General features: G+C 40.5%; 1 protein-coding gene across 1 annotated transcript in view; it reads right to left on the reverse strand.

Moving 5' to 3' along the window:
- Nucleotides 1–2031: 2031 nt before the first annotated feature.
- LOC115092544 overlaps nt 2032–16783 on the reverse strand; it is a 447216-nt gene continuing 432464 nt past the window's right edge. Inside the window, exons 9-10 of the mRNA XM_029603496.1 lie at nt 15094–15283; nt 2032–2184 (exon numbers count right to left, since the gene is read on the reverse strand). Coding sequence (XP_029459356.1) covers nt 2032–2184; nt 15094–15283 — 343 coding nt within the window. The remainder of the gene's footprint in view (nt 2185–15093; nt 15284–16783) is intronic.

A 16783-nucleotide genomic window follows, 5' to 3' on the forward strand; every position in this document is an offset into this window, starting at 1 on the left:
TTGAAATCGTAAAGATACCCTTCAAACAAGTCAAGAACTCAATGAACATTCAACCCTCAAACTCAGTTGATTTTAAAACTGTTTTAATGCAACTTTGTGAGATTAATTAAACAGAAGTCAAATGGATTTTCCTTCCCCCATATTCTATCCTCCCAAGCTTCACTCTGCGACCCTAGAATATCTGGACTGCTTAAGGAAATCAAGTCCCCTGGCTGATCATAAGCTAGAAAGAAGTCCTTCTAAGTGTAGACCTCTTAATGACCTTGTAAGTATCCTTAGAACTGACTATATCATTTCATGACTATTAGATTGCAAGTACTATTGAGCAAGAACTGTCTTTTTGTATGTTTGTACAATGCTGCGTATGTCATGTAGTGCTATAGAAAAGTTAAGCAGTAGTAGTAGTAATGTGTGCATACTCTGCTGATACAAACAAGAGTTCTGTCATTAGCCCTTATTTGCCAGATTTATTTGTTCTAAGATAAAATATTCCATTTTGTTAATTTGGATGTTAGATTTATATTTTTATATGATTGTACAAGAGACCTAAACCCAAACCCCCTGCATCAGGTGATTTTTACATACACAATACTGAATATATATAGAGCTCATGACCAATCTTCCATTGGGTCTATAAGTTTTTCCTCATACATTATAGGTCTGGTAGCTCACCTTGAGGGAATGTACCCAAGTACATCATGACTTTTACTTAAAGGGCAAATTATATAGTGTTTTTTTCTGATAAAAAACATCAAAAAGGGTCATTTGGTTCAAAATATATCCTTATCATTGAGCCTAGTTCAATAGAGGCAGACGTAGATTAATACGACACAGACAGACCATGAGATTTGAAAAAGTACATTTCTGTAATGAACTAGCAGACGACATTCAGTTCATTATACCTTTTTCTAATACTTGTTCTCATACATTCTCCTTGATGCAAATATACTTAACAGCTATAAAAACTTGGCTGTCCCACAACAGGTTAAAATTAAATGCAGCCAAAACCGAACTAGTTTATCTTTCAACAGTCCCTGATTCCATTCACAAACCTCCACAATTCTTCCTCTTTGACAAACAGCAAATACCAATAAAACCCTATGCAAAGAATCTCGGAATTTTTATCGACTCAAAGTTATCTCTCTCAAAACAAATATCTGAGACAGTTAAAAAATGCTTTTTCAAACTACATATGCTCAGAAAACTCAAACCTCTTTTAACTTTATCTGACTTCTGGACAATTGTTCAAGCTTTAATTCTAACAAACTTAGATTACTGTAACATTATATTTAGGACTGCCATTATCATCAATATATCCATTGTAACTCGTTCAAAATGCTACAGCAAGAACAATATATAACTTATCTCATAAAGATCATATAACACCCATTTTACAACAATTACACTGGCTCCCTATAACCCACCATATTAGATATAAAATCTTGTCTACCATCCACAATCTGCTATATAACGTTGACTCGGTTTGGCTCTGCTCCATGTTACAAGCCCCCAAGACAGCTACGATCCATGGACAAATGTTTGCTAGAAGTACCAACAGTCAAAACAGTCAGCTTGGCCCTAATCCACAAAAGAACCTTTTCCGTTGCCGGTCCAATCTTATGGAATTCTCTCCCCGAAAACTTCCGACTTACATCAAACCGTAAGGAATTTAAGAAAATGCTAAAGACATATCTATTCAGTGATGCATACAATATAACTTAAATACACTAACACAATATACCGCTAGACCTTTATTATGTTTAAATTAGTTGTATTTGTCTATTTTAACCTTCGTAGGTAAATTTGTTGTGCCTTGACTTTTTAACTTATGTATGTATATTTGTAAACCACCTAGACGGACATGCAAATGTCTTATTGTTTGTGGTATATAAATATTTTTAAATAAATAAATAAAATAAATAGCATGTCAGAATGTTAAAAAGATGAAAGTATATTGGCTGAAAACTAAAGAAATGGCCTAAAACTAATACAACTATTGAAACATATAATTCAATTGCATGAAAATGTTCCTTACTTACTTGTTTTCTTGTCTAGCCATTCCTCTAGTTCTGAATATACAAGTGCTGTGGTGGGTTTTTTAACACCAAAACGACGTTGAATGCGATTCATCATTTGACGATATTTTTTAACAACTTCTACAAAGGATGGTCCATGCATTTCAGCCTGTAGATATATAACAAAGCAACCTAATAACACAATAGATGATGACAGAAAAAGAACAATTGCTCAGTTATTCCTGACCACACTGGTTTTAGTCCTTTTGAAATACAATAGCAAGAAGAAAATAAACACCACCCAAAGAAAGAAGATGACAAGAAGATGATGAGTTATGGATAATACGATATTCCTATCTGAAAAAAAAAGACACACAATAGGGCCTCAATGTAGAGAGTAATCTTTCATGTTTTTCATTTTTACTGTAATTGCTTCATCTGAGTAATTTTTGTTATTGCCATGCCCACAATTTCATGCAGATTGAGGTATGTGATCTTATCTTGCTTATCATGGCAAGAACACATGAATATAGACAATCTTAGCACAGGGTGGTCACTGCATGTATTGACGTTGTTCTCTGAACAGCTTCTTTTTTTCAACTGGATCCTGAAGGTATAGGGAAACAAAGACCAGAATCACAAAGAGAGTTGGTGACAGGGAACCGACTTAAATTAATGGCCCAGAATTTCTCCTAAATCATGGTCCATAGTTTAAATTAGGGTTCAATTAAAAAAAAACACTTAATGCTTCTCTTAGAAACCTAGATTTAAGATAAATTTAGGAAAGCTTTTAGCTGAAATTAGGGATTTAAGGTTCTTATGGCCTGGATTGGCCACTGTTGGAAACAGGATGCTGGGCTTGATGGACCCTTGGTCTGACCCAGTATGGCATATTCTTATGTTCTTAAGGTTTTGGCGCCTAATGTTTTTTTCCCTACCCTAACTTCACTCCTATAGCTGCCCCTATAGCTATCATAGCCACCCACTTTTTAGGTGCCTAAAATTAGGACTCAGCCTATCTAGTCAGCCCAGTTGCAGTTCTTCCACTTTGATAGAATAGTATATAAATTCCCATGCTCAATCCAACACAGCTGCCCCCTTCCCCAAGTTTTTTTTTATCAGAACTTGCAACCCTTTCCTATCACTACCCTTTATATCAGGTCCATGTGTGCCTAGAATCTGTTAAAGTACTAACCTCCACTACCCCCACTGGTAGGCCATTTCAGATCTTGTCATCTTCTTCTATGATTCTTATAAGAGCAACTTTAAATCCAACACCAGGTCCTTTTCCATTATTAAGTTTTTTTTAAATAATCTACATAGCCATCAAAACTAACAGAGCTATTGTCCAAAATATCATGCTGCCATCATGCTCACTGAACTCATTCCATATAGTTTACTCTTAATGCCTTTTGGAAGCACAGTGCAGCCATACTACCATTGTTAGGGTCATAACTACTGCTTCATGCAAGTTACCTCAATGACTTCTTGGAAACATTGGCTGTTTTGGTTATACAAACCACGCCGGAACCCTCGCTGAACGACCTCCTGCAGTCGATCTCCTGCCGGCGCCATTTTCCGTACGAAAACGATTCGCGGCGGGAAATCGCTCCCTGACCCCCGCTGGACCTCCAGGAACTTTTGGCCAGCTTGTGGGGGGCCTCCTGACCCCCACGAGACTTGCCAAAAGTCCAGCGGGGGTCCGGAAGGACCTCCTGCCGTCCAATCTTTTCGTCTATGGCCGCCGCCATTTTTCGGCGCCATTTTGGAAAATGGCGCCGGCTGAAGACGACAAGATTCAGGAGCAGGAGCCCGTTCCGGACCGCTGCCGTTCCGGACCGCCGCTGGACCCGCAGGTTATTTAAGTTATTGGGGGGGGGGTTCGGGAGGGTGGGAGATTTAATTTAAAGGGTCGGGGGTGGGTTTTAGGGGGTTTTAGTGTGCCGGCTCACGATTCTAACGATTTATAACGATAAATCGTTAGAATCTGTATTGTATTGTGTTCCATAACGGTTTAAGACGATATTAAAATTATCGGACGATAATTTTAATCGTCCTAAAACGATTCACATCCCTAGTTTGTCTGGATATTCAACCTGAATCCATGCCAGCCTAAAGTTACATAGACAACTCAGTCTGGGTAACTTGAGGACAGCTATTTACCCAGCTTTAGTGAGTCAGCACCTATATTTTATAAAAAAAAAAAAAAAAATCACAAGGTTGTCATATATTCTTTGAGAATTTTTTAATCTAATTTTTCAGATGCATCTCCCTTATGTCACATGGAGGTCAATATTCCAGAGGATCCAGCCAACAAAGTCAAAGCCTTTGAAAACCGGGCAAACTGACTAAATTTAGCTACCTAAATTTCACTAGGTAGCTAAAATTAGCCTGTCAATTTTTGGGTGGGCCTTGGGGCAAGGTTAGGTCAGGAGTGAAAGTTAGGTGGCTAGCGCTAATTTTCAGCACTAGCCACTTAACTTGGCCAGCTAAATCTAGGCATTGCAAAAGCAGGTCTAAATCTTGCCTATCACCCTCCCTCCTGTACTTAAAAAAAAAAAGTCTCTGGTTCAGATCCCCTCTCTTTCTCTCCCAACCTGCATATAAAAAACATAATATCCCGTGGTCTGGAAGCCCCCTCCTCCCTTACCCTTCTTTTTAAGCATTGTAGTCCCAAAGCCCCTCCCCTCCTCCTTACTTTTACTCCCAGTGGCCCATCCCCCATAACTCTCTGCACCTAAATCCCCTAAACCCCCAAGATCTAACCCAGGCTGAGCGGGAGGAGGATATGGTCTTACCTTCTCCCATTTCAATTCAATACTAAGTTCCAGTAGCGCTTTTTCAAATAAAGAGAGTGGGGAGGCAAGGAGGGAAGGGTGGCTGCAGTTAAGCCATGCTTTTAAATTGAAGGGTTGTAGAGAGGGCGGGAAGAATGGGATCCCTCCACTGAAGAGGGAGGGGGGGTTTCATTTTTTATATTGAAGCGTCAGGAGGAAGGAATGGAAGGGGGTCCAGTTACCCAGGGCATTTGTTTCAATTTAAAAAATTGTATGGCTGTTGGAATTTTTTTTTTTTTTTTTTTACAAAGGACTGAAATACCTGATTCGCTAAGAGGTAGATTTTTAAAGTGTTGCTCATGCAAAAACGGCTACATATGGGCATATATGGGCCATGCGCGAGCAACGTGAATTTTAAAAAGCCGTGAAGTATGCACGTACAAACCCATGCGCGCATCAAGAAGAAGGAGGTGGAAAAGGGGATGGGCATGGGCATCATGGGGTGGGGCTAAGACTTACGCATGTAACTCTGAATTTTGGAAAAGCTGACCATGGTGCGTGTCCGAGTGTTTTCCGCGTAACTTTGCTGCAGGTCCTGATGTGGAGCAAGTATGGAGGTCTTGAGTTTTAGGGCTTTCAGCACAATATGAAGGTTCGGGGTCAAGTGGGGGGCTTTACAGGATGAAGAACCAGAGGGGTCTTGAAGATCTCACTATCAACTGGACAAACTGGTGAACTAATTAGAAAAACTGTTTTTTTCCCTCGCACAAGCATGTTTTAAAATCTGCCTGCATAAGTGCGTAAAATCCACTAAAGCCCTAATGGAAATATGCGCGGGACATTTACTCGAGCTGCCTCATAAGATTACAAGCACACATACACACTGCAGGGGGATATTAAATGATATGTGCATGCTTGCACACACGATATAAAATCACAGAATATCTCCATTCATGTGTGTTCCTTTTAAAATTAGCCAGTAAGGGTTTTTCCCCTAGACAAAAAAATGGGAGAAAAGCCTTAATAAATCTGGTCCCTGGCCAGCTAGTGCCTGAATTTCAATAGTAACTGGCTAAGTTTAGCCAGGAATCCCAGTAGCACTAAAACTAGCCAATCAAATTTTGATTGGCTAGGTTTAGGGAAACCTTGCCAGCTAGATTCAGCTGAGAATACCCTAAAGATAACTGGCTAAAATTAGCTAGTTACCTTAGCAGCTCAGCATGATTTTGAAAACGGAATTCTGTTCTCACCAGTCTGTAAAAATGTGATGACCTTTATTTCCAGTTTTTGTAAAACACAGTTTGTCCCCCTTATAATCCTAACATTTTGCATCAATAGAGTTCCATGCATGTTGTGATACTTTTATTGGACCAACATAAGAAATATTTGAAGATGTTGCTCTACAGGAGTTTTCAAGGTCATTTAGGCCCAGCACACCTGAAGAAGACACATAGATGATTAACAATATTAAGGATCATCATCATCTTTGGATAATACTTGGTCTAATAAAAGCTATCACAACATACAAATAATTCACTTTTTCCTAGGAGAAAGGCAACTACTAGAACTAAAATTGTAGGTGTTCTGTAAGTTCAGGATATTATAGATGTGATTTCTGGTGGTTTGTAAGGCATGAATTACCCTAAACAAAAGGACCAGATTTACAGGCCATCTCCATGAGCGTCCCATGTCTACACAGAATACTAAATCACTCTATGTGAAGAGGAACTTGAGTTACTATAGCGAATCAATATTCAAAACCACTTAGCTAAAATCTAGCCAGATTAAAAAAATGTATTCCAGGAGTATTCTGGGTCAGGCCTAAGTTTTATCTGGATAACTTAGCCAGTTTTCAGTTGTATCCAACTAAATTAGTCAGATAACATTAGACCTGTCTAAGAGCAGGTCTAAAGTTATCCTGCCTTATGCGGCCGGATAACTTGCCAATTAATAAGATATCTTTGATAGATAGCCAGTTAAGTGACACTGTTTGGGGGGAAAAATAGTAAAGAGCAGACCTGCTGGGCTACACCCCCCCCCCCCCCCCCCCCCCCCCCCACACACACACACCAAACCCCCTCTGAATGAACATTTTAAAAATATGATAGGGTTGGCCAAACAGCTGTCTCCCTCCCCCCACCCAGAGCTATAGCCAGGCAATGTGATGCCTATGGCCAAGTGAAAAACTGCGCCCATACCCATTACACAACACATTGCAACACATGACACCATGAGTTGGGAGACTCTGTTAAATGTTTGTATAGCAATTCCCATAGCTGGTGCAAGGGTATTAGGCACCCTAGGAAAACCTCATAGTCTAGTACCCCCACCCCGTCACACCCTGCTCATACACAATTAAAACTTATGCATTTATAATAACATATTTTACATGAAAAAGGACATTCAAAGCACAGTCTTCTGAGGTAAAAACATCACTTACAATATCTATATTATATTTACATGTACAACTGTGGTGCCAGAACACCCTGCAAAAAAGCAAGATACACTTGGAACTCATATGGTACATAAAAACATAAGAAGTTGCCATACTGGGTCAGACCAAGAGTCTATCAAGCCCAGCATCCTGTTTCCAACAGTGGCCAAACCAGGTTACAAGTTCCTGGCAAGTACCCAAAACATTACATAGATCCCATGCTACTAATGCCAGTAACAGCAGTGGCTATTCCCTAAGTCAATGTAATTAATAGCAGGTAATGGACTTCTCCTCCAAGAACTTATCCAATCCTTTTTTAAACCCATCTACACTATCTGCCCTATCCACATCCTCTGGCAACAAATTCCATAGCTTAATTGTGCATTGAGAGAAAAATAATTTTCTCCAATTCGTTTTAAATGTGCTACTTGCTAACTACATGAGGTGCCCCTAGTCCTTCTATTATCCGAAAGAGTAAATAACCGATTCACATTTACCTATTCTAGACCTCTCATGATTTTAAAGACCTCGATCATATCCCCCCTCAGCCGTCTCTTTTCCAAGCTGAACAGTCCTAACCTCTTTAGCCTTTCCTCATAGGGGAGCTGTTCCACCCCCTTTATCATTTTGGTTGCCCTTCTCTGTACCTTCTCTAGTACAACTATATCTTTTTTGAGATGCGGTGACCAAAATTGTACACAGTACTCAAGTTGTGATCTCACCATGGAGCAATACAGAGGCATTAAGATATTTTCCATTTTATTCACCATTCCCTTTCTAATAATTCCTAACATTATGTTTGTTTTCTTGACTGCTGCAGCACACTGAGCCAACGATTTTAAAGTATTATCCACTATGACACCTAGATCTTTTCCTGGGTGGTAGCTCCTAATACGGAATCTAACATCATGTAACTACAGCATGGGTTATTTTTCCTTATAAGCATCACTTTGCACTTGTCCACATTAAATTTCATCTGCCAGTTGGATGCTCAGTTTTCCAGTCTCGCAAGGTCCTCTTGCATTTATTATAATCCACTTGTGATTTACGGGTAAATTTTCAGAACCCGCGGCGTGTGCAAATACCAAGAGATACACACAGGGCCGGGCTATGTGCTCGCCAAATGTATTTTCGAAACGGGCCGGCCATGGACATATCTTCCGGTATGCGGAGAAGTGCCAGGCTCTTTGGAAGGTGCAGGCCAGGGGCAAGGTCGGCCGGAACAGTGGCCATTAGGCCCTGTTCTGGGGAAGCATGTGCCGGCACCTAGCCGGTGCGCAGAATGCACACCTCCTCCTCTTCTGAAGTAGCACGGCCCTGCCAAAATCGACAGCATGTTCGGTGGGGCCTTAGTAAGAAATTCCACAGCCCCTTTCTCACACACAGACTCTTATTCATACGCCCCCCCCCTCTCTCACACATAAAACACAGGTTCTGTCTCACACACATAAGCTCTCTCTTCCGCACTCACAGGCTTCTGGCGTTTGATAAAGTCCCTCATGAGAGGCTTCTCAGAAAACTAAAAAATCATGGGATAGGAGGCAGTATCCTTTCGTGGATTACAAACTGGTTAAAAGACAGGAAACAGAGAGTAGGAAAAAATGGTCTCTTTTCACAATGGAAAAAGATAAACAGTAGACTGTCTCAGGGATCTGTACTTGGACCGGTGTTTTTCAATATATTTATAAATGATAAGGAAAAGAATACAAGTGAAGTAATCAAAATTGCAGATGATACAAAATTATTCAGAGTAGTTAAGGGGTAGAATTTAAAAGATGTGCCAATTTCATAACATGCGCGCATTGCCACATGCATGATCTAAAATATCATACCCGCACTCACATGTACACCCGATTTTATATTGGTGCATGCATGTGCGGGCAAGTTGAGACTCGCGCATGCAAGGGGGTGATTTAAAAACAAAACAAAACATGCAGCGACACAAGTGGGCCATTCCCAGTTCCCTTCCAGTCCACTGCAATTAAGGAGTGAACTGGGAGGGAACTTCCCTATCCTCCTACCTACTCTTCCTTCCTTTTTCCCTCTCCTCCCCGACTCCTAACTTCCCTCAACTATTAGAATGTTTTTGTTTTAAAACTTACTTCATCTTCACTGGTGAAGTAAGTTCTGTGTAGTGTGTATAAACCCCCTGCGCCTTCCATTCCAGATGATCAAGCTCTCAACAAAGCGAATGAACTAGCTGACTTCTTCGATAACAAAATCACAGCACTCCTAGCCCCTCTCAAAGGAGTAGCTACACTTCCAAACCACGTTCAACAATCATCAAAATCAACCATCCAACAATCTTTGCACGCAACAGATCAACAAACCTCGCACTCTACCGTCCAGCAATCTTCACCTTCACACATGCAACAAACATCACACTCAACCACTTTACAACTTAACACAACTCCAACAATGCTCGACAAGTTTGAGCCTACATCCACACTAGAGAAATAGAGAATATCCTCTAGAGAAATAGAGAATATCCTCTAGAGAAATAGAGAATATCCTCAAGAAGATAAAACTATCCTCTCACCCTGCAGACCATATTCCATCAAACACCCTGAGTCTGATCACCAACACTATAGCCAAACCTGTCACAGACATCATTAACTGTTCTCTCACCCAAGGCCATGTACCTAACCAACTCAAGTTAGCCATGCTCAAACCGCTTCTGAAAAAACCCAACCTTCCCACCTCAGACCCAGCTAACTTCAGACCCATAGCAAACCTCCCTATGATAGCCAAAACTATGGAGAAAGTTGTTAACAAACAACTCACAGAATTTCTTGAAGAAAACAACATCCTCACCCCAAACCAATTTGGTTTTTGCAAGACGAGGAATACCGAATCGTTATTAGCCACTCTATCAGACACTATTATCCTTAACCTAGAAAAAGGCCTTGCTCTCCTTGATCTCTCATCAGCGTTTGATACTGTAAACCACCAGTGCCTCCTACAACGACTAACGGACATTGGCATTACAGGAGCAGCATTCAACTGGTTCAAATCATTTTTGGAAAACAGATCATACAAGGTCAAGATAAACAACAATGAGTCCCACGCCATCGAATCCAAAAGGGGAGTACCGCAAGGATCATCCCTCTCCCCGACTCTCTTCAATATATATCTTCTCCCACTCTGTCAATTACTCACCAACCTCAAGCTAATTCATTTTCTATATGCGGATGATATACAAATCCTCATCCCTATAGAAGACTCACTACACAAAGCCATGTCACACTGGAATAAATGTCTCTCAGCCATCAACAACCTTCTCACCAGCCTCAACCTAGTCTTAAACACAAAAAAAACTGAAATCCTCATTATAGCACTGGAAAACTATGTCCCACCCACAACTCTTAATACTAGCCAAAGCCTGGATACCTTTTCACAACAAGTAAAAGACCTAGGAGTCATCATAGACAGCGGATTCAGCCTCAACAAATTCGTCAATAACACTACAAAAGAATGTTTCTTTAAACTTCAAACCTTAAAGAAACTAAAACCACTCCTGCTATACAGAGACTTCCGCATGGTACTACAGGCCATCATACTCCCAAAACTGGACTACTGCAACTCCCTCCTTCTGGGCCTACCAGCATGCACCACAAAATCACTTCAGATGGTCCTTAATGCCTCAGCAAGAATCCTCTCAAATGCCAAAAAAAGAGATCATATTACCCCAATCCTTCTTCATCTCCACTGGCTCCCTATTAAATTCAGGATCCAATTCAAATCCTTAATGATGATACATAAAGCCTTGTACAACATCGCGCCTCTCAAGCTAACATTCCAAATTCAACTACACACATCCATGAAACCGACCAGAAGCGCTTATCAGAACAGACTAATCACCCAACCAGCTAAATCCGCGCTGAGAAAACGCGCCCTATCCACAGCGGGCCCGTCACTCTGGAACTCACTTCCTACAGACCTTCGCCTTGAACCATGCCACTCCACATTTAAAAAGAAACTTAAGACTTGGTTATTTAAACAAGCATTCCCGCAGAGCTAAGAGCAGGTAGAAAGTCAGTCACTTATCATCCATTTACCCCAGCATATTTCACATAACTTGTTATCTTATTTACTGTTATTTTTCATGGATGTTTACTGTTAGTTATCTATTTATTTTTCTATTTATTTATTAATTGTTATTTTATCTATTTATTATTACTTCTTAATTGTTAACATTATTATATATATTTTCCTGTTATCTGGATTAACCATGTTCATTGTAAACCGCTAACTTGAAGCGATAGTTACTGTTCATTGTAAACCGGGGTGATATGTATATTATACAGGAACCTCCGGTATATAAACCCTTAAATAAATATAAATGAGGGCCTTACTGGGGTGTGTTGTGTATGAATGAGAGTCTTACTGGGGTGTGGGGGTGTGGCGTGTGTGAATGAGACCCTGACTGGGGGGGGGGGGGGAGGGGGAGGTATGTGAATGGGAGCCTGACTGGAGGGTTGAGTGTGTGAGAATAGAAACCTGTCTGGTGTGTGTGTGTGTGTGTGTGTGTGCTTGTGTGTGTTTATTTCTGTGTACATGGGAACCTGACTGGGTTGTCTGTGTGTGGTGGGGTACGAACCTGTTTGGGGTGTGTGTGTGGGAATGGGACCCTGTCTAGGGTATGTGTGAATGAATGGGAACCTGTCTGGTGTGTCTATGTGTGTGTGTGTGTGTATATGGGAACCTGTCTAGTGTGTGTGTATGTGAATGGGAAACTGACTGGGGTTGTGTGTGTGAATGGGAGTCTGCCTGGGTGTGTTTGTGTGAAGAAAATTAGTGCTGCCTCACTAATCCATGCCTTACTTGGGATGACCAGAAATAAAACGTTTTCAGGTTTGGAGAGCAGTGAATTTTCCATCCTTATTAGTTTTACTTATTGGATGACTGTGTCTACCATTTTGAAAAAAAATATTTATTTATTTATTTTTAATATTCCACTTTTCAGCACTTCGATTTATTGTTTGGGAAATGTTTTAAATTTTTTATGCGCTTTTAATAATTGGATGTTATTCTACTCCTTAGATAATTGGAAATATTATAAATATGGTTTTACTAATATGATTTATATACATTCCTTGATTTTATTGTTTGATGAATGATTTATGAGGACTGGTGATGCTTCTGTTTCTCCATTGCTGCACTGCATATAGAGTCTGGTTTGTTGCAGTTTCCAGTTCAGTTTCTGTTTATAGTTTATAGTCTTTTTATTCTGAATTTGGTGATGGTGAGTCTGTGTTCTGCATGATTGAGGTGGGGTATTCTGTGTTTAAAAAATAAAAATGAGAAGGGGGCAGCACAGTAATTGTTTGCACAGGGCAGCAGGGATGTGCAGAGCAAAATTTTAAGTTCATATTTCTTATGTCCGAAAGGGGGTCCCACTTGCGGCCAATATGGACATAAAAAAAATCCAATGAGTTGGGTATATGTACATATGTGCAAAAAAAAAATTTAAACCCCCTCACCCTCCTTAATCCCCCCCCCAGACTTACCACAACTCCCTGGTGATGGAGCGAGGAGTGAGGACGCCATTTCTGCAATCCTTGGCGAGAAGCATGTGACGTCGGCGGCACGTCGAGTGACGCCGGCGTCACGTGATTCCCGGCGAGTTCGCGCCAGACGGCTCGTTCGGCCCAAAAAGAACTTTTGGCCAGCTTGGGGGAGTCAGGAGGCCCCCCCAAGCTGGCCAAAAGTTCTTTTTGGGCCGAACGAGCCGTCCGGCGCGAACTCGCCGGGAATCACGTGACGCCGGCGTCACTCGACGTGCCGCCGACGTCACATGCTTCTCGCCAAGGATTGCAGAAATGGCGTCCTCACTCCTCGCTCCATCACCAGGGAGTTGTGGTAAGTCGGGGGGGGGGGGGGATTAAGGAGGGTGAGGGGGTTTATATTTTTATTTTGGCTCAACAATCGTGATTTCCCCACATATCCAACATATCTATGTTGGATATGTGGGAAATCCGATCGTTTATGTCGAATCAATTTTTTAAGTTAAAAAAAAATATGAGTAGCGTTTTACTAATGCGGTCAATCCGAATGCACACCCCTACAGGGCAGCAAAAATGCTAGCACCGGCCCTGAACTGGGGAGAGAGCAGGGGGAGGGGTTGGCCAATCAGTGGACTTCACTGCATCTTTAAAAGTGCATTTGAAAGGGTTTGGGGGTTTTGGGGGGTGCTTGGCCTGGTAAGGCCATTTCTTAACATCACAAGGGGGTGTTGTGGGCACTAATGGTAGGGGTGGAAATCAGGCTAAAGGCCTACTCCCTAACTTTTTTTACCCAAAACACTGCCACTTAAATGGACATCTTTTGAAGATATCTTGTTAAATGGCATGTTATCCAGCCATACAAGGTCAGATAACTTAATACTTAACTAGCTATTTTCAAATATAACCAGTTACTTTTAAAAGTCATCTGGCTAAAGTTAGCCAGATAACTTTAATTGGTTATAATCAGCGAGGCATTTATCCTGCTGTAAATCTGGGACTGGCCTTCTTATTGAATACTGGCCTCACAGTAACTCAAGTTCACATGTAAAGCTTAATGTGAAGACTAGTCTATGCACCTCCTATGTACTTTCTCTAGATAGGATTTTCATTAAGATTAGTCTGAGCTTTGAAACCATCTACATTCATTGAATGCAGCAAAATAAATTCTGTCTGAGTTCATATCTAGGGGAATCAAGTCCTATATTTGTGCTTTGTTCTTTCTGCTTATCCTGAACAATCCATTTCTCCTAAGGAATTACTGTAAGAAAAAAATTATTCTAATTTCCAAACTGTATGCATTTGACACAAAAATCATACACTAGGCTTATAAGTATCGTAATTTCACAAAGTAACTGTGACCTTTAGCAGTGTAAAGATACTTTTATACAAAATAAGTGATACAAGAACAATTATATAGTGCTCAGTTCACTCCCATTCAGGACTTAAGTTTTGATCTAATACTTTTAGATAAGTTAGTCTAAAAATACTTGCAACCTACATTTGAAGAAGGCACATGAGATGCACAGCTTGAGATCTATGGCCATTACTACAAGGGCAGAAATAAAGAACAGTTTGGCGGATCTAAACCATTTGAGTACTGGTGCAAGATATAATGGAATATGGGATTTAAAAAATCAGCTAATATTATTTGGAGAGCAATTTTCAATGGTAACTTGACCTGGTTCAAAACACTCTTCAACAATCTAGCTAAAAATGCATGTGAGCTTCCACAGTGTAAGTACTTTTATCTGGATTACAAAGAGACATTCCTGGGGTGTGTTTACAACAGAGGAGTTAGTTTGTAAGCTTACTTGTAAGCTCTAATGAGCATGGACTGTCTTTTTGTATGTTTGTATAGCGCTGCGTATGTTGTGTAGTGTTATAGATATGTTAAGAAGAAATAGTAGTAGTAGGAGTAAAAAGTACACTTACACTTGTACTTGCCCTGATCGCCAGCCTACAGAAATAAAAAGTGCAGAGTTCACATGCTAATTGTATATGTGTATATGCAGCTAATTTTCAAAGAGAAAGTACCTAAACAAAACAGTATTTGGGCTTTCCATCAGTAAGAAAATGAAGAACTGTTTTAAAATAACAATTCTAAAAAAAAACCCCATGAAACTAAAATTCCATAATATTTTTTTCTTAATATATAACTTAGATATGAAATAAAGCACCATGCAATAAAGATAGTTTATACTATTCTTTATTGGTTTGTTATAATATGAATGCAGCATCTTTGAAACTAGACTGGACATTAACTGAATGAAGCAGCTTTAAAGACACCATACTATAATTCTTGCATTATCAAGAAAACAAAGCATAATGAGTTATATAACATTAATATCCCAAAGTATTACCTTGGTCTTTATCTTGTTCAGTCTGGTGCGTAAAAGCCATCCTCGTACAAACTTTTGAATGCAAATAGTTGCATTCACTATTGTCTTAATACTAGGATTCTTCTTGACTGGATGAAAGGCCTCATAGACTTCTAGATGTGGTCCAATTCTTTTCAGTCTGTCAACACTTTTATTATTAGCATACTGCAACCTGAAAAATCAAAATTGTTGAGTACTGTGTTTACAAAATCTGCATCTCATAATTAGCATATTATAGAACAAGAATCACCATAAAGCAATTTTTTTATGAAATGCTTAAAAATTCTATCAAAGAAACTGAAAGAGATCTATTTCAAGTTTAACCTGAACTAAATTAATCATATGCCATCTGTTAGGCCAAATGTATATATGAGTGCTTGTTTCCAAATTAGTTGATGTCTTTGATCTTTTCCCTGAGAATTAATTTCTTCATTTCCATATCATTATATTCTACAAGCATGGGACACTTGAAAAAGAAATAAAAGGAATTTTACCATTACTATAGCAATACATAGACAGTCATTTATCTCCCCAAAATAAATATATTAAAGGCAAGTGTGGGGGTCACGTGGGGCGATGTGCTAGGGAAGACGTGCACTCCCTCAGCTCTGGGTGCCGCGTTCCTGCATCTACCGGCATTGGTTACTTTTTAAAGTCTAGCCGCGCACCAAATTGCTGCCAATAACCAGCTCATGTCGATTGTTCATTTTATGAACAAAACGTCGCCGCCAATGGCATCCCGAGGAGGAAAAAAAGATAAAGATAAGCTGAAACCTGCAGATTCCAAAATGGCGGCGGGTACTGGAGACCCCGGGCCCTCCACGAGTTTGCCCTTAACTGTAGACGTGTTACAACAAACGCTGGATGCCACCTTGGATACTAAATTGGCTGGGATAGCCCATCAATTAACAGAGGTAAAATCGGCACTGTTAGAAATGAGCCTGCGAATTGACCAGCTGGAAGGAAGGGTGGCAGAGGTGGAAGATAAGGCAGCTGCGATGGAGGCCTCCGTTAGCTCTCACTCAACCGCAATACAGAATTGCCAAGAAAAACTGGATGAGTTAGAAAATCGGCTCCAACGTGATAACTTACGTTTTTTAGGCCTGCCGGAGGCACTGGATGAAAAAGGCTTGGGGTCTTTTTTGGAGACTTGGTTACCAGAGGTGGTGGGGCTGGCAGATCTCAGAGGGGAACTCAAAATCGAAAGAGCTCACAGACTAGGCCTCTGAAGACCCTCTGAGTCGCACCCTAGAATTGCGATAGCGAAGATCCTAAACTCAGCAGTAAAACAGAGGATCTGGATCGCTTACCGTAAATGTCCCGAGGTTCTTTATCAGGGTCCAGATTACACATGACTACTCCGTCCTTGTGTCGCAGCAGCGGAAAATGTTTTCGTCTGACTGTTCTGCATGGTTTGAGCAAAAGATTAAATTTGCCCTGCAATACCCCGCGGTGCTCAAGATCTGGCGGGACGGCAAACAATACAGTTTTTCTGATCCGGAAACGGCGCACAAATTTCTACAAGCTCCATGAGACTGTTAACCATCATCCCAGTTCACATACTCAGCTTAGTTTTCAGTGAAGGTCATGGCTGAAGATTTTTTAATATCAGAGTCTGAACTCCTGGAGACTTTACTTAATTTTGTGTCTCAGCTTGGCTTGATTATATGCT

The sequence above is a fragment of the Rhinatrema bivittatum genome, chromosome 1, assembly GCF_901001135.1.
Source record: "Rhinatrema bivittatum chromosome 1, aRhiBiv1.1, whole genome shotgun sequence".
Lineage (NCBI taxonomy): Eukaryota > Metazoa > Chordata > Amphibia > Gymnophiona > Rhinatrematidae > Rhinatrema > Rhinatrema bivittatum.